Consider the following 20,006-nt stretch of genomic DNA (forward strand, 5'->3'; position numbering starts at 1 on the left):
AAACCCAAAGTAAATTAGATAATATAAGAAAATGGGATAGTTGTTTAAAATTGTATTCTCTGTCTGAATCCTGAAAAAGACATTTTGTGTTTCATGTCCATTTAAACAGTTCTTAAAGGTACATAATACTCATATGCTAAATCACTTGAAACAAATGCAGTATAACTGTAAAAAGCTGACAGGAAAATATCACCTGAGCATCTCTATGTAAAAAAGGAAGATATTTTACCTCACAATCTCCTCAGCTCAGTAGAGTAAGTGCTGTATAAACAGTTACTACTCAGCTGTAGGTAAAAAAAAAAAAAATGAAGAAATGAACAGCAGCCAATCAGCATCAGCAGTGCTGAGGTCATGAACTCTTTTACTGTAATCTCATGAGATTTCATTGTAAACTTCCCTAATCTGAATAGGGAAATAATATGAGAGTGCACGAGGCTCATCCTTTCAGCTGTCCCGGGACAGACATACTGATTTGCTGCTTAGAAGTCCTTTACAATGGGATGTGGCTACTGAGGAACTTTTGAAGTAAAATATCTTTTTTTTTTTTACATAGAGATGTTCAGGTGATATTTTCTAGTCAGCTTTTTACAGCTATGCTGCATCACTTTCAAGTGTTTCAACATTTGGGTATCATGGCCCTTTAAGCTAATTTATAAGACAATAAGGATTGGATTCTTCAGCTTCACAGTGAGTTTATGTATTTATTCGGTTGTGAAGAATAGGATTAATTTCGAGCAGTGATCTAGGTTATAATAATTACGAATCTCCATGGTTTAATGTGAGTGTTTGATAGTTCAAAATATATTGTCACTTGATATATGCACTGTATGCACTTTTGTTTGTAATTAAAGGGACGCTAAACCCAGATTTTTTTATTTCATGATTCAGACAGATAATGCAATTTTTAGCAACTTTCTAATTTACTCCTATTATCAATTTTTCTTCGTTCTCTTGCTATCTTTATTTTAAAAGCATGAATGTGATGCATAGGAGCCGGCCCATTATTGGTTGAGAACCTTGGTTATGCATGCTTATTGGTGGGTAAATGTAAGCCTCCAATAAGCAAGCGATATCCATGGTGCTGAACCTAAAATGGCCTGGCTGCTAAGATTTACATTCCTGCTTTTAAAATAAAGATAGCAAGAGAACGAAGATTTTTTTTAATAGGAGTAAATTAGAAAGTTGCTTAAAATGTCATGCTCTATCTGAATCATGACAGTAAAAAATGGGTTCAGTGTCCCTTTAACAACATGACTAAATAAGTTATGCACTAATGATAAATAACATATATCCTGACATTGTTTTTGCATTTACATGATGTTTTGTATGTAATTAGCATCAACTGTGATACCTTAGATTAGGTGTAGAGGAAGTGGGAGGAGCTTGTTTGATTATAAAAAAACTGTTTTGTTCACTTTATGGTTGTTTGAGGAAGGGGTGAATGCTCCGAAACATCACACAATAAAGTTGCTGTGGTTTAAATCTAGAGAGTGCATTTGTTGGATTGTGTATATTGTAAAATTTTGCACCCTGGTATTTGTCTGTCCAGCGAGTGGGAGTGCGCTTTTCACCTATTTGTATATATATATATATATATATATATATATATATATATATATATATATATATATATATATATATATATATATAAATATATATTTATTTATTTATTTATTTATTTGCAGTTACTTTTTTTTTCTCTCATCAGTATTTTGTCACTCACCCGCATGCCTCTTCCTCTCCATTCTAAGTGACACGTAATACGCCACGAAAGCTATCAGCACTGTAATGATGACATCACAGACCACAATACCGATCACTGATCCGGAATCCAGATGTAAACAGTTCCCACACTCTACAAAAAAAAAAATCCTAAAAATTTAAATATCAAAAACTCTGTAATCTGAACAAAACAGACAGTGGTTTGGGCTGAAATGGTGCACTGAACTGAAGGTTTTGTACTAATGGAGGAATACATAAGGCTCAGCTATGTTATTGTAAGGTTCAGTGGACTAGGGGTTAAGAGATGAATTATATTAGCCTTATTTATATTAGACACATTAAGGTATAGTTACCAGTTTTTTATGCTTAAAGGGATATGAAACCCACATTTTTTTTCTTCATGATTCAGATAGAACAGCAATTGTAAGCAAGTTTCTAATTTACTCCTATTATCAAATTTTCTTTGTTCTTTTGCTATCTTTATTTGAAAAAGCAGGAAAGTAAGCCCAGGACCAGGACCATTTTTGGTTCAGCACCCTGGATAGCTCTTGTTGATTGGTGGCTACATTAAATTCCTAAGCTTACATTCTTGGTAGGGGGTTCAAAAAAAGATAACAAGAGAATGAAGAAAAATTAATAATAGGATTAAATTATAAAGTTGCTAAAAATGCATGCTCTTTCTAAATCATGAAAAAAATAGATTTTATATCCCTTTAAACAAAAGGATATTGGTGGATCAGCTAAATAATAGCCACAGGGCAATCCAGAAAACTGCTTATTGGCTGAACAACCAAAAGTTAGTAAATTTAGAGACAAAAAAATGGACACTGACAACTAATTATTAATGAATGTACCGTTTTGCTTCTTCAATGCAGCATTTTTCCCACAAATTCTCCAAATTGTCAGCCAAAGCTCACCATAGAATGAGTATTTTACAAGGTTATGTAACTGCAAGCATTGATAAAGTAATTCCTAAAGAAGGTCTATAACTGCAGAAACGCGTTGGTGTTTTTACTGTAGAACTGATTAAATACAGATGCATGTTCCCTTGTTAGTATTTTCCAGTTATTGAGAATTTGTTCACTAATGGGGCTACCTCTATGGATAATTTTGTTTTCCTTAACAAGTGATTAGAGATCTGCTGAGTGAAAGAGCTGTGTGCCACAAGATTTTGATATTTATATGAAATCTTGTGTTTCCTGGAGTGAAACTAACTCTGTAAACTACAAGTTTAATTGTTCTATGGGCCAGATTACAAGTGGAGTGATATTATTTTTTTCCGCTTTTGCACTAAAAGCGGTCAATCTAGTGCAACCGCATTAGCGTGTGTATTACAAGTTGAAAGTAAAAAGTTACTGCACAAGAGAAAGACCAAGGCCTGCTAACTTCAGGACTTTGGATATTGCAACCACGCTAATAAATTCTCCCTATAGACTTCTATGGTGCACACTGAAAAAAAAATTATAGTTATCGCTTTCGCACTAACTCGACACTACACTAGACCAACTGCGCTAAAACCAAAGGTTTTAGGAATACTTTACATTCCTTTGTCCTTCACATGGAAGAAAATGTTCTATTTATTTTTAAATGCAGTTAATATTTACATATATATATATATGATTATTTTTGTAAAATATATATCTATACCTACAGTATATATCTTTAGAGATGTGCAGGTAAGAAAATGTTGTTTCGTACAAAATCTTTGTGGTTGTGTATATTCAGGGAAATTCATTTCCTCAAATATTCGTTGGCTGCACTATTTGGTTTTCGTTTTATTTAAAACTAAACGAAAATCAAATTTTCGTTAAACATTTGCATTAGTTTTTTGTTAAAACAAATGTAAATGTTACAAAGCTACAGGTGAAAAGTTCACCTCTAAATACTATACTTACCTTAATGTGCTCTCCAGGGCATGGGGAGTGACAAGGTAAGTATTAACCACTTAAGAAAACATAAAGGAAACTAATGAATACTGACGATTTTTCTTTTTCTTTATTTTTGTTTGTACTTTCATTCGGATTTTCGTGACGAATGTGCATTCGTCTGAATAGGAGTGCACATCTCTAACACCTATATGTATACTGTATATCCAGCTATAGATATATATTGTATATACATATAGTATATATATATATAGAATATCTATTTTAAAATAAAAAGAACATTTTTTTTCTAAGTGCAGAACATAGGAATTTAAAATATTTATATTCAAAACAGAATAAAACACATTAGAAATAAATAAAAAATAATATTATATGTTTCAAGGTATTTGACTGAGAAGGGCTCAAAAGTATACTGTATTTATATATGTTTATATGTGTATTTATGTGTTTATATGTGTATATATGTATGTGTGCACATACATATATACACATATACACACATGCACATATTTAGCCATAGGTATATGTATAAATTTGAGCCCTTCCCAGTCAAACATACCATATCCTTTTCAAAACCTTTTTATCAAAAATGATATATTTTTATTACATAAATGTATATAGGTGTAATACTGAATTATAATGTGTTTTGTATGTATGTGCAACTTTTTTAACCTTTATAGGTCTCACGTTGTGCTAAATATTCTAGCAAAGTTTCGACTTTCAACTTATTATGAGCGCAAGTTAGCACGTTCACAATATCCATTGAAAGTATATATTGGGCTTGAGTCAAGTCGGCTGCGCTAAACCTTCTCTGGTTAATGCGCTTTACCATGGACTTGTACTATCAAGATGCGCAATAATGTAAACAAGGTCCAGCGATATCTCATATCATGTCCCGCGCTATCATCAGCTCGCCACTTGTAATATGCCCCTATGTGTCTACACCCTTTATAACAGTTGTAAAACTGCTGTGCATTTAAATTTACGTTAATAACTCAGGTAAAGTTTATATAAAATTAGTAATCTTACCATCTTGCCCTTTAACTGCACCTGAAAACAAACAAAAAATATTCAATCAAAACTTCAATATAGCAGTAAAAATAAAACAAGATGGAGGTGCCTTATGGTGCAGTGACTCCAGTAAATGGCCATAAATGAGTAAATATACAATAAGAATAATACAATTGAACATTGCATGCAGTTTCTGTTCTATGTCAAATCTATGACTTTTTTCTGCCAGACTGGTGGATGCGCTTCACTAGTTTCCATCGATACAGCAATGGGAGAAGCCACCCTAGGCAAAAGTCTTTTTTTTCTTTTTTTAGGTGACATTTTCATCTCTTAGCAAATAGCTGTGCAAGCCTTACGGTGCAGTGTCATATGGCTAGCACAACTATTGGCTAAGAGATGGAAATGTCACCTCATTGACTTTTGCCAAAATTGTCGAGGGCTGCTGGAGGCTGAAATCAGTGTTTGAAGTCAGTCTCACCAAGAGGAGTTTTACTGTACTTCTCTCTAGGAGGTAATGCATCTCCGAAACTGGCAGAATTTTAAAGGCAGCTTTGCCACCTACTTTAACAGTGTAAATGATACCGTCACAGAGTATTGAATGGCAATACAATTTACACGTGTCAGCCAAAACTCAATACAATAGCGAAACTAAGAGGTCTGCATTACTGAGTGTGACAGAGGTCTGTATCATACTGAGTGTGACAGAGGTCTGTATTTTTATTTAGTGTGACACAGGTCTGTATTTTTATTGAGTGTTACACAGGTCTGTATAATTACTGAGTGTGACACAGGTTTGTACCATTACTGAGTGTGACACAGGTCTGTATCATTAATGAGTGTGACATAGGTCTGTATCATTACTGAGTGTGACACAGGTCTGTATCATTACTGAGTGTGACACAGGTCTGTATCATTACTGAGTGTGACATAGGTCTGTATGTTTACTGAGTGTGACACAGGTCTGTATGTTTACTGAGTGTGACACAGGTCTGTATCATTACTGAGTGTGACATAGGTCTGTATTATTAATGAGTGTGACACAGGTCTGTATCGTTACTGAGTGTGACACGGGTCTGTATTATTACTGAGTGTGACACGGCTCTGAATCATTACTGAGTGTGACACAGGTCTGTATCGTTACTGAGTGTGACACGGGTCTGTATTATTACTGAGTGTGACATGGCTCTGAATCATTACTGAGTGTGACACAGGTCTGTATCATTACTGAGTGTAACACAGGTCTGTATCGTTACTGAGTGTGACACAGGTCTGTATAATTACTGAGTGTGACACAAGTCCTTATCATTACTGAGTGTGACACAGGTCTGTATCATTACTGAGTGTGACATAGGTCTGTATGTTTGCTGAGTGTGACACAGGTCTGTATCATTACTGAGTGTCACATAGGTCTGTATTTTTACTGAGTGTGACACAGGTCTGTATTATTACTGAGTGTGACACAGGTCTGTATCATTACTGAGTGTGACATAGGTCTGTATTTTTACTGAGTGTGACACAGGTCTGTATCATTACTGAGTGTCACATAGGTCTGCATTTTTACTGAGTGTGACACAAGTTTGTATTATTAATGAGTGTGACACAGGTCTGTATCATTACGGAGTGTGACACAGGTCTGTATCGTTACTGAGTGTGACACGGCTCTCTATCATTACTGAGTGTGACACGGCTCTGAATCATTACTGAGTGTGACAACAGGTCTGTATCATTACTGAGTGTTACACGGGTCTGTATCATTACTGAGTGTGACACAGGTCTGTATCATTACTGAGTGTGACACAGGTCTGTATCATTACTGAGTGTGACACAGGTCTGTATTGTTACTGAGTGTGACACGGGTCTGTATCATTACTGAGTGTGACACGGGTCTGTATCATTACTGAGTGTGACATGGCTCTGAATCATTACTGAGTGTGACACAGGTCTGTATCATTACTGAGTGTGACACAGGTCTGTATTGTTACTGAGTGTGACACGGGTCTGTATCATTACTGAGTGTGACACATGTCTGTATCATTACTGAGTGTGACACAGGTCTGTATTGTTACTGAGTGTTACACGGGTCTGTATCATTACTGAGTGTGACACATGTCTGTATTGTTACTGAGTGTGACACGGGTCTGTATCATTACTGAGTGTGACACGGGTCTGTATCATTACTGAGTGTGACACAGGTCTGTATCATTACTGAGTGTGACACATGTCTGTATTGTTACTGAGTGTGACACGGGTCTGTATCATTACTGAGTGTGACACAGGTCTGTATCATTACTGAGTGTGACACATGTCTGTATCATTACTGAGTGTGACACAGGTCTGTATTGTTACTGAGTGTTACACGGGTCTGTATCATTACTGAGTGTGACACAGGTCTGTATCGTTACTGAGTGTGACACAGGTCTGTATTGTTACTGAGTGTTACACGGGTCTGTATCATTACTGAGTGTGACACATGTCTGTATTGTTACTGAGTGTGACACGGGTCTGTATCATTACTGAGTGTGACACGGGTCTGTATCATTACTGAGTGTGACACAGGTCTGTATCATTACTGAGTGTGACACATGTCTGTATTGTTACTGAGTGTGACACGGGTCTGTATCATTACTGAGTGTGACACAGGTCTGTATCATTACTGAGTGTGACACATGTCTGTATCATTACTGAGTGTGACACAGGTCTGTATTGTTACTGAGTGTTACACGGGTCTGTATCATTACTGAGTGTGACACAGGTCTGTATTGTTACTGAGTGTGACACATGTCTGTATCATTACTGAGTGTGACACAGGTCTGTATTGTTACTGAGTGTGACACATGTCTGTATCATTACTGAGTGTGACACAGGTCTGTATTGTTACTGAGTGTGACACATGTCTGTATCATTACTGAGTGTGACATGGCTCTGAATCATTACTGAGTGTGACACAGGTCTGTATTGTTACTGAGTGTGACACATGTCTGTATCATTACTGAGTGTGACACAGGTCTGTATTGTTACTGAGTGTGACACATGTCTGTATCATTACTGAGTGTGACACATGTCTGTATTGTTACTGAGTGTGACACATGTCTGTATCATTACTGAGTGTGACACAGGTCTGTATTGTTACTGAGTGTTACACGGGTCTGTATCATTACTGAGTGTGACACAGGTCTGTATTGTTACTGAGTGTTACACAGGTCTGTATTGTTACTGAGTGTTACACGGGTCTGTATCATTACTGAGTGTGACACAGGTCTGTATCATTACTGAGTGTGACACAGGTCTGTATTGTTACTGAGTGTGACACATGTCTGTATTGTTACTGAGTGTGACACAGGTCTGTATTGTTACTGAGTGTTACACAGGTCTGTATTGTTACTGAGTGTTACACGGGTCTGTATCATTACTGAGTGTGACACAGGTCTGTATCATTACTGAGTGTGACACAGGTCTGTATTGTTACTGAGTGTGACACATGTCTGTATCATTACTGAGTGTGACACAGGTCTGTATTGTTACTGAGTGTGACACAGGTCTGTATTGTTACTGAGTGTGACACATGTCTGTATCATTACTGAGTGTGACACAGGTCTGTATTGTTACTGAGTGTTACACAGGTCTGTATCATTACTGAGTGCGACACAGGTCTGTATTGTTACTGAGTGTTACACGGGTCTGTATCATTACTGAGTGTGACACAGGTCCTTTCTAGCGTGCTCATTACATTAATAAACTCAAGTATACAATTCATTCTGAAACTGCTGTTCTATGTAAGCACTGTTAATGTGTAAATGTAGGTTGATAACCCATGGTGCCATATAAATTAGTTGCAGGAAGTTTGTGGCCAACTGACCTAATATCACAAAGTGAGAAACGAAAGAGACTCTACATTAGTAAGAAAGAGCACGCTGGTGTCCGTCACATAGAAATACCCTAAATGTCCAGCATTTCTATTATGTATATACTGTACATGATGACTGCCGCAAGATGGATTAGCCGGATCAAGCCAATAGATTTCTATACAATGTTTAACAACTCAGGGGCAGGAAAAGCAGATCACATATATGTGAATCCAATTAGATTAGTTCCTTTCTTCCCACATAGGGTGAGCCAGTGACAAGAGACATCAATCACCAGCTACCTCCCAGTGATTGGCCAACAGAGACTTTTACTGGCAGAAAATTTTTTTTCCAGACCAGTAATTATACGATTTTTAAAGGGACAGTCTACTGCAGAATTTTTATTGTTTAAAAAGATAGATAATCCCTTTATTGCCTATTCTCCAGTTGTGCATAACCAACACTGTTATATTAATATACTTTTTACCTCTGTGATTACCTTGTATCTAAGCCTCTGCAGACTATGCCCTTATTTCTGTTCTTTTGTCAGACTTGCATTTTAGCCAATCAGTGCTGACTCATAAATAGCTCCACAGGAGTGAGCACAACGTTATCTATATGACACATATGAACTAGCAGTGTCTAACTGTGAAAAAAATGTCAAACTGCACTGAGTTAAGAGGCGGTTCAACAGTTTAGAAATTAGCATATTAGTCTACCTAGGTTTAGCTTTCAACAAAGAATACCGATTGAACAAAGCAAATTTGATGATAAAAGTAAAGTGGAAAGTTGTTTAAAATTGCATACCCTATCTGAATCCTGAAAGTTTAGTTTTGACTAGACTGTCCCTTTAAATTTCCAAACAAAACAGCTACTTTTAACTGCTTACAGTAAACTTTCTGAAGTAATCTACCTGGGTCAACCTATCAGGAGTTTTCCTATGAAACGTCTAAAGCAAGATATGAATTTATCCCCTTATGTAATAATCTCAACAAAAAAGGGCTTTAAAGCTGATATAATTTACCTGACAAAATGAAAGCTTCTTCTTCCTGAGGGCCCGAGCCGCCCGGGAATCGCTGACAATAAAACTATTGCTGAAAACTCATTGTTATAATTCTTGAAGTAAAGGAGAATAAATTGAGGAAGGAGAAGGTAGGAAAGGGGAAAGGAAGAGAGGAAGAAGAGACAAAGAAAATATATCATTACATTTTTATACTTAAAGGGATAGTCCAGTCAAAATTAAACGTTCATGATTCAGCTAGAGCAGACATTTTAAGCAACTTTCGAATTTACTCCTATTATCATTTTTTATTCGTTCTCTTGGTATCTTTATGTAAGCTTAGGAGCCGGACCATTTTTGGTTCAGAACCTGGGTAGCACTTGCTTATTGGTGTCTAACTGTAGCCACCAATCAGCAAGCGCTACCCAGGTGCTGAACCAAAAATGAGCTGGCTCCTAACCTTACATTCAAATAAAGATACCAAGCGAATGAAGAAAAATTGATAATAGGAGTAAATTAGAAAGTTGCTTAAAATGTTTGCTCAAGCTGAATCATGAAAGTTTAATTTTGACTGGACTATCCCTTTAAGAAGTTTAAGAAGTTATATTTCTTTTTTTTTTTTTTCTCTTGCTTGATTAACACCTTCTTTACTGAAATAGTTTTTTTTATAGCCTCAATCCACACACTACTTGCATTGTCATTAGGTTAGCAAAGCTTACACTGTTTTGCAGTATCTTATCACCTCTGCTGAGCCAATTTGGTCCAAAATATAGCAAAGTTACACATATGAAGTCTGCGGGGTGCACTTCTAATTCTTACAATTGGAAACCCCAGAATATTCAAAGTTTAATTATAGGAAATTAAATGGAATGTAATAAATGATTAAAGTATATTGCAACACAAAATTAAACATTTTAGTTTACAAACTTAAAGGGCCAGATTACAAGTGGAGCGAAAGATATTGCTTTAGCTAAAGCGATATTTGCGCTCCACTTTGCAATACCAGCGCACACTAATGTGCGTTGGTATAACAAGTTTACAGCAATGCAAATGCGAGCTCACATTTGCATTGCTATTAAGCATTGTGCTCATAATAGCGTGTTTCCATAAGCTCCTACGGGAGCCTCCTTCTTATGCCGTCACAGACGGCATGAGAATCTTGTGCAGCGAAGAGGTAAGTAGCGCAACAATGGGATGCAGTTAGTAAAAATATATGTATATGACTATATACAGTACATATATATTTATGTGTTAATATGGGTATATACACATAATAACAAATAAATATATATGTATATTGTCATACACATGTACAGTATCTCACAAAAGTGAGTACACCCCTCACATTTTTGTAAATATTTTATTATATCTTTCCATGTGACAACACTGAAGAAATAACACTTTGCTTCAATGTAAAGTAGTGAGTGTACAGCCTGTATAACAGTGTAAATGTTCTGTCCCCTCAAAATAACTCAATACAACATTAATATCTAAACCGTTGGCAACAAAAGTAAGTACAAATTGGGCCCAAAGTGTAAATATTTTGTGTGGCCACCATTATTTTCCAGCACTGCCTTAACCCTCTTGGGCATGGAGTTCATCAGAGCTTCACAGGTTGCCACTGGAGTCCTCTTTCAACCCTCCATGACAACATCACGTAGCTGGTAGATGTTAGAGACCTTGCGCTCCCCCACCTTCCATTTGAGGATGCCCCACAGATGCCCAGTAGGGTTTAGGTCTGGAGACATGCTTGGCCAGTCTATCACCTTTACCCTTAGCTTATTTATTCTATCAGCCAATAGAATGCGAGCTCAATCTGATTGGCTGATTGGATCGCCAATCGGATTGAACTTGATTCTGATTGGCTGATTCCATCAGCCAATCAGAAAATTCCTACCTTAATTCCGATTGGCTGATAGAATCCTATCAGCCAATCGGAATTCGAGGGACGCCATCTTGGATGACGTCCCTTAAAGGAACCGTCATTCGTCGGGAGACAACGGAAGAAGAGGATGGATCCGCGTCGCCTGCTTCAAGATGGACCCGCTCCGCACCGGATGGAAGAAGATTGAAGATGCCGCTTGGAGAAGATGTTTGCCGGTCCGGATGTCCTCTTCTTGCCGGATAGGAGGAAGACTTTGGAGCCTCTTCTGGACCTCTTCAGCACCGGATGATGGATCGCCAACCCCCGCTTGGGTTGGATGAAGATGTTGGAGCCAGGACGGATCGGTGAACCTGGTATGGTGAAGATAAGGTAGGAAGATCTTCAGGGGCTTAGTGTTAGGTTTATTTAAGGGGGGTTTGGGTTAGATTAGGGGTATGTGGGTGGTGGGTTGTAATGTTGGGGGGGGGTATGGTATGTTTTTTTTTACAGGCAAAAGAGCTGAATTCCTTGGGGCATGCCCCGCAAAGGGCCCTGTTCAGGGCTGGTAAGGTAAAAGAGCTTGTAACTTTTTTAATTTAGAATAGGGTAGGGAATTTTTTATTTTGGGGGGCTTTGTTATTTTATTAGGGGGCTTAGAGTAGGTGTAATTAGTTTAAAATTGTTGTAATATTTTTCTTATGTTTGTAAATATTTTATTATTTTTTGTAACTTAGTTCTTTTTTATTTTTTGTACTTTAGCTAGTTTATTTAATTGTATTTATTTGTAGCAATTGTGTTTAATTAATTTATTGATAGTGTAGTGTTAGGTTAATTGTAGGTAATTGTAGGTAGTTTATTTAATTAATTTATTGATAGGGTAGTGTTAGGTTTAATTATATCTTAGGTTAGGATTTATTTTACAGGTAAATTTGTTATTATTTTAACTAGGTAACTATTAAATAGTTCTTAACTATTTAATAGCTATTGTACCTGGTTAAAATAATTACAAAGTTGCCTGTAAAATAAATATTAATCCTAAAATAGCTATAATATAATTATAATTTATATTGTAGCTATATTAGGATTTATTTTACAGGTAAGTATTTAGCTTTAAATGGGAATAATTTATTTAATAAGAGTTAATTTATTTCGTTAGATTAAAATTATATTTAATTTAGGGGGGTGTTAGTGTTAGGGTTAGACTTAGCTTTAGGGGTTAATACATTTATTATAGTAGCGGTGAGGTCCGCTCGGCAGATTAGGGGTTAATAATTGAAGGTAGGTGTCGGCGATGTTAGGGAGGGCAGATTAGGGGTTAATACTATTTATGATAGGGTTAGTGAGGCGGATTAGGGGTTAATAACTTTATTATAGTAGCGCTCAGGTCCGCTCGGCAGATTAGGAGTTAATAAGTGTAGGCAGGTGTCGGCGACGTTGAGGGGGGCAGATTAGGGGTTAATAAATATAATATAGGGGTCGGCGATGTTAGGGCAGCAGATTAGGGGTACATAGGGATAACGTAGGTTGCGGCTGTTTACGGAGCGGCAGATTAGGGGTTAAAAAAAATATGCAGGTGTCAGCGATAGCGGGGGCGGCAGATTAGGGGTTAATAAGTGTAAGGTTAGGGGTGTTTAGACTCGGGCTACATGTTAGAGTGTTAGGTGCAGACGTAGGAAGTGTTTCCGCATAGTAAACAATGGGGCTGCGTTAGGAGCTGAACGCTGCTTTTTTGCAGGTGTTAGGTTTTTTTTCAGCTCAAACAGCCCCATTGTTTCCTATGGGAGAATCGTGCACGAGCACGTTTTTGAGGCCGGCCGCGTCCGTAAGCAACTCTGGTATCGAGAGTTGCATTTGCGGTAAAAATGCTCTACGCTCCTTTTTTGGAGCCTAACGCAGCATTTGTTTAAACTCTCGATACCAGAGTTAAATTTATGGTGCGGCCAGAAAAAAGCCCGCGGAGCGTTAACAGCCCTTTTACCGCCGAACTCCAAATCTAGGCCTAAGGGTTTAAAGGGACAGTAAAGTCAAAATTAAACTTTAGTCATTCAGATAGAGCATGCAGGTTTAAACAACTTTCCATTTTACTTCTGTTATCAAATTTGTTCTCTTGGTATCTTTTATTGAAAGTAAAACTAAGTAGGCTCATAAGAGCTCAGGAGTGTGCACGTGTCTTTAGAACTATGATAGCAGTGTTTTGCAACATTTTTTGTAGCTTGGTTATACAATGTTGCAAAACACTGCTGTCATAGTTCTAAAGACACGTGCACACTCCTGAGCTCTTATGAGCCTACTTATTTTTACTTTCAATAAAAGATACCAAGAGAACAATTTTGATAGAAGTAAATTGGAAAGTTTTTTTAAATGACATGCTCTATCTGAATGATTAAAGTTTAATTTTGACTTTACTGTCCCTTTAACCCCTTAAGATACCAAGAGATACCAAGAGAGCAAAGCAAATTTGATAACAGAAGTAAAATAGAAAATTGTTAAAAATTGCTTCTCTATCTGAATCATGAAAGTTTAATTTTGACTTTATTTGTCCCTTTAAGTCTGTTTTCATACTTATTAGATAGATAAATAGATAGATAGATAGATAGATAGATAGATGATAGATAGATAGATAGATAGATAGATAGATAGATAGATAGATAGATAGATAGATAGATAGATAGATAGATAGATAGATAGATAGACAGACGGATAGATAGATAGACGGATGGACGGACAGATAGATAGATAGATGGATAGATAGATAGACAGACAGACAGACAGACGGATAGATAGATAGATAGAAACAGACAGATGGACGGACGGATAGATAGACAGACAGACAGACAGACAGACAGACAGACAGACAGACAGATAGATAGATAGATAGATAGATAGATAGATAGACAGACAGACGGACGGACGGACAGACAGATAGATAGACAGACGGACGGACAAACAGATGGATAGACAGATAGATAGATAGATAGATAGATAGATAGATAGATAGATAGATAGATAGATAGATAGAGAGAGAGATAGATAGATAGATAGATAGATAGATAGATAGATAGATAGATAGATAGATAGATAGATAGATAGATAGATAGATAGATAGATGATAGACAGACAGACAGATAGATAGATAGATGATAGACAGACAGACAGATAGATAGATAGATAGATAGATAGATAGATAGATAGATAGATAGATAGATAGATAGATGAAAGATAGATACATTGTCATTGTCAATTGTTTTATTGTGTTCCTGTTTCCTGCTGTACAAATGATGCCAACAACTAAACACAATATTCTAAGAGAGATCTAACTAATGATGTCATTGCTATTAAATGAAAAAAACAAATAAACCAGTAATACACAGAATGAGACTCCTAAATTACATTTTATAAATGTTTTGTTGTGAAATACATAATGGTTTTTGTTAGAGTTCTTTTGTTTCTTAAAGCAGTGGCGCCTTGCAAGAATATGTCGCAATAACACAACCACTCGTGATCTGTAAACAGGAACTTTAAAAAATATTTTATTTTACATTTTTTTTTTAAATATTTCCATTTTATAAATTCACCTAAACCCACATTCAACATATAATCCATAATTCTATCCACTTTAAGGGACAGTCTAGTCAAAATTAAAATGGATTCATGAGTCAGATAGGACATACAATTTTCCAATTTATTTTTATCATCAAATTTGGTTTGTTCTCTTGGTATTCTTTTTTGAATGCTAAACCTAGGTAGGCTCAAATGCTAATTTCTAAGACCTTGAAGCCCCCCTCTTATCTCAGTGCATTTTGATCGTTTTTCACAGCTAGACAGACCTAGTTCATGTGTGCCATATAGATAACATTGTGCTCACCTCCCTGGAGTTATTTGTGAGTCAGCACTAATTGGCTTAAATGCTAGTCTGTCAAAAGAACTGAGATAAGGGGGCAGTCTGCAGAGACGTAGATATAAGGTAATTACAGAGGTAAAAAGTGTATTAATATAACAGTGTTGGTTATGCAAAACTGAGGAAGGAGTAATAAAGGGATTATCTTTTTTAAACAATACAAATTTTCAAGTAGGCTGTCCCTTTAAATTATACTTATTTGGAATCCACTTTCTTTTTCTTTAAGTACCAAACCTGATATCAGTTACACTTTTTTTTAAACAGAGTGCTCTGCCTTTTTTTCTTTGATTTCCGCACTACCCTGTTTCATGCCTAGTTCCTCATTCTTTGCCATTTGGATATTAAAAAAAAAAAACATTGATTGGACACATTTAGAGATCATATATTCTCTTAAAGTAAAATATATGATTCTGTATCAGCATTTTGAATGTAATATTTTAATAAAAGCATTTAATATACAGTTGTACAAGTGTCCAGACCTACACACACCCAGACCCAAAAGAGGAAAAGCAGAACAGTTCTCCACGTTTTACTGGGTTGAGTTATTTCTGAGTATTCTGTGCAAATAAGAACATAGAGGCAGAGAAGTAACATGAATTACAATACAATAGCTCCAAGATGCTCATACTTATGGACCAAGGGCTATCACACAGTACCACTGCTACCTCTCCAGATAAGGCACAATTATATAAACAGGAGCAAATAGAAAATGGAAGACCCCTTTGTGGTCAGACAGCCTCAGGTTGTTCACTTTGCTTTAGACTGTAGTCCATACTCAGTAAAATATGTTTGTTTCTAGCTGAATTGAACACATTTAGTACTTGTTGCCATGTGACTGCTTTTAATCTATTTGGGGTGTGCATTGAGATGGGAACAGATTACTTACCCAATGCATATAATGCTAGAAGCATAAGGGTGACTTCTGAGTGGGGCCGATACATTTTTCCTGAAATCTGAGCCAAGCGGAGTTCTATGTTGGCAGCACAAGTTTTGCTGTTTTCTGGAACTGTTGGATGCTGTCCTGTTATCCGGGTACAAACTGTGTATAGTTGGCCTTTGCAGTCTCAGAGTAAGGCTGGCTGTATTGAGCTAAGTATGCATCATAAGTGTTAATTCCCCTCTGACCGTCATATACAGAAGTGCTTTAGACATTCTGCAGTGGTCACAGGACTCACTGGCCGGAAGAGGAAAGGGTGACTTGCTAAACCACATTTGTATGCAGCAAACACCAAATCCCTTATGTAAGAGCTCAGTTTCTTACCAGCAAAGGAGAGGAAGAGTTGTGAAATTTACTTTAAAGGGACATAAAACCCCAAAAATGTATTTCTTGAAACAAAACTTTCCTATTTACTTCTGTTATCAAATATACTTAATTCTCTCATTATGCTTTGTTGAAAAGTTAGTAGGAAGGTGTATGAATGTGCATGTGACTGAAGAATTATATGGCAGCTGTTTTCTAGCTGTTATATTGCTAGAGCAGTAGGTTTCAGCAGTGTTTCCTGTCGTGAACTCCAGAAATGTGTATGCTACCTATCTAGGTATTTCTTAAACAAAGAATACCACAAGAAAAAAAGTAAATTTACATTTTTTAAGAAAAAAATGGAATTCTCTGTCTGAAAAAAAATGTGGGTCCTTTTAACTATAATTTTCATTTTAGATGTGATGGGAATATTGTTGTAAAAGCCCACCTGGATTTTTTTTATACCAAGATCTCCAAGACTTCCAAGCTGTGATCCATGGGACTGTGTGTGTGATTAGGGGCAATGCCAGAACATTATCCAACAAAGGGTTCTGTCCATGCACTATAATATACAGGGAGTTATAAGGCACAAGCTATATTTGTACAATGTCAGGCACTGACAAGGGAAGAATTATGACTGATGCTTCTGACTAATGGTTAAAACTTCCTTGGGAGGTCTCTAGGTCTCCTCACTACTGTTGAACCCAAAATCATTTCAATGACAGAAATACTTTGTGGTGATAAGAGTGAGATAGGGTGATCACACATTATAACCTTAAAGGAAGATATTAAATGGACATTCCTATGAAAAACAACATGATCTAATTTATTAGAGTGTGTAATTCGTATGTTACTGACCCTTTTAACTATGTGTTTTACCACTGAAAAGGGGTTAAATACATATATAAAGTTTAACTCGGGGATCACAGGCATTGCTGCTCCTGACCAAAAGACAGCTGATGAGTAAATCAGCAGTAGAAGCTGCACGACCTGTCAGACATCAGCTGACTCCTGCTGAAGAGCAGCAATGCTTGTGGTCCCCGAGTGGGACTTTACATATGTATTTAACCCCTCTGCATGGGTATTTTTTAGTAGAAATAATTCTTACAACATTACTCACTAGTAGCAATGTTGTCCATTATTTTTATGTTGTTCACCTTTTTTAAACTGTATTTATTTATATATATATTACTTTTATGTAGTAACATGAGTAGAAAGAGAGCAGATGCACATTATGTTAGTGGGATTGGTAAGACTTACCTATCAACCAATAAGCATGAACAGGAAGTGCTTGCCAACCAATGAGCATGAGCAGGAAGTGGCTGCCAACCAATGAGTGAGCATGAGCAGGAAGTGACTGCCAACCAATGAGCATGAGCAGGAAGTGTCTGCCAACCAATGAGTGAGCATGAGCAGGAAGTGACTGCCAACCAGTGAGCATGTGCAGGAGGTGACTGCAATGAACATTTGTTTCAAGTGCACAGTTGATACAGTTTAAATGTAACAATCTTTTTCATGCAAAATAAAATAAAATAATAACATTACCGTAAAATGTGGCTCTATCATATGGATGACAGAAATTGTTTGAGTAGATTGTCTCTTTTGACTCACGACAAAACCAAAAATATGTCTGTAAAAAGTTGAATCCATCTAAAAAGTATCTCACTGCAATAAAAGCAAGTCCTAGAGGCATATCCTTGCTTCATTTCCAAACTCGTAGAAATGGCAAATTAAATATATTCATTAAAGTACCTATAGTGAACAAACTAATGGTCTTAAATCGTTTTACCTTTAACCCCTTAACGACCGAGGATGTGCAGGGTACATCCTCAGAAAAAAGGCAGTTAACGCCTGAGGACGTACCCTGCACGTCCTCGGTGTGGAAAGCAGCTGGAAGCGATCCTGCTCGCTTCCAGCTGCTTTCCGGTTATTGCAGTGATGCCTCGATATGGAGGCATCCTGCAATAACCTTTTACGGCCATCCGATGCAGAGAGAGCCACTCTGTGTCCCTCTCTGCACCGGACATCGATGGCCGGTATCGTTGGTGGGTGGGAGCCGGTGTGGGAGGTGGGTGGCGGCCATCGATGGCCTTGGTCATGTAGAGGGGGGCGGGATCGTGGGCAGGTAAGTCCGGGGGTGCGCGCGGGCGCGCGCGCGTGCACGAGGGGGCGGCGGGCGGGCGCGTGCACGGGGAGGGAGCGGGTGGGAACCGCTACACTACGGAAAAAATGTTATTTTGGGACCAAATTTAAATGTATAAAAAAAAACCTTAGGTGTTATTTAGGTGGTGGGGGTTGGTCCGTGGGGGGGGGAGGGGGTTGGGGGATTGAGCTACACTACAGAAAAATAAAAAAATAAAAATAAACATTTGATTGTTCAAACTGGGTACTGGCAGACAGCTGCCAGTACCCAAGATGGCCCCCAATAAGGCTAAGAGGGAGGCTTAGAGAGCTGTTTGGGGAGGGATCAGGGAGGTTGGGGGTTAAGGGGGGATCCTAAACACAGCATATGTAAATATGCTTTTTTTTTTTTTCTTAAAAAAAAAAAAAAAAATTATTTTAGTACTTTCGGCCAGTACTTTTATTTTAGTACTTTCTGCCAGTACTTAAGATGGCGGGGACAATTGTGGGGTGGGGGAGAGAAGGGAGCTGTTTGGGAGGGATCAGGGGGTGGGATGTGTCAGGTGGGAGGCTGATCTCTACACTAAAGCTAAAATTAACCCTGTAAGCTCCCTACAAACTACTTAATTAACCCCTTCACTGCTAGCCATAATACACGTGTGATGCGCAGCAGCATTTAGCGACTTTCTAATTACCATAAAGCAACGCCAAAGTCATATATGTCGGCTATTTCTGAACAAAGGGCATCCCAGAGAAGCATTTACAACCATTTGTGCCATAATTGCACAAGCTGTTTGTAAATAATTTCAGTGAGAAATCTAAAATTGTGAAAAAATTAACGTTTTTTTTACTTTGATCGCATTTGGCGGTGAAATGGGGGCATGAAATATACCAAAATGGGCCTAGATCAATACTTGGGGTTGTCTACTACACTACACTAAAGCTAAAATTAACCCTAGAAGCTCCCTACATGCTCCCTAGTTAACCCCTTCAATGCTGGGCATAATACACGTATTGTGCGCAGTGGCATTTAGCAGCCTTCTAATTACCAAAAAGCAAAGCCAAAGCCATATATGTCTGCTATTTCTGAACAAAGGGGATCCCAGAGAAGCATTTACAACCATTTATTCTATAATTGCATAAGTTGTTTGTAAATAATTTCAGTGAGAAACCTAAAGTTTGTGAAAAAATTTGTGAAAAAGTGAACAATTTTTTTTTATTTGATCGCATTTGGCGGTGAAATAGTGGCATGAAATATACCAAAATGGGCCTAGATCAATGCTTTGGGATGTCTTTGAAAAAAAAAAATATACATGTCAATGGATATTCAGGGATTCCTGAAAGATATTAGTGTCCCAATGTAACTAGCGCTAATTTTGAAAAAAAGTGGTTTGGAAATAGCAAAGTGCTACTTGTATTTAT

General features: G+C 37.3%; 1 protein-coding gene across 1 annotated transcript in view; it reads right to left on the reverse strand.

Annotated features, from left to right (window-relative positions):
* TYROBP (transmembrane immune signaling adaptor TYROBP) overlaps positions 1–16,426 on the reverse strand; it is a 41,662-nt gene extending 25,236 nt beyond the window's left edge. Inside the window, exons 1-3 of the mRNA XM_053690152.1 lie at positions 16,110–16,426; positions 4,638–4,658; positions 1,724–1,855 (exon numbers count right to left, since the gene is read on the reverse strand). Of these exons, the coding sequence (XP_053546127.1) occupies positions 1,724–1,855; positions 4,638–4,658; positions 16,110–16,164 (208 nt within the window). The 5' untranslated portion in view covers positions 16,165–16,426. The remainder of the gene's footprint in view (positions 1–1,723; positions 1,856–4,637; positions 4,659–16,109) is intronic.
* Between the last annotated feature and the right edge of the window lie 3,580 nt (positions 16,427–20,006).

This window comes from Bombina bombina, chromosome 8 (assembly GCF_027579735.1).
Source record: "Bombina bombina isolate aBomBom1 chromosome 8, aBomBom1.pri, whole genome shotgun sequence".
Classification (NCBI taxonomy): Eukaryota; Metazoa; Chordata; class Amphibia; order Anura; family Bombinatoridae; genus Bombina; species Bombina bombina.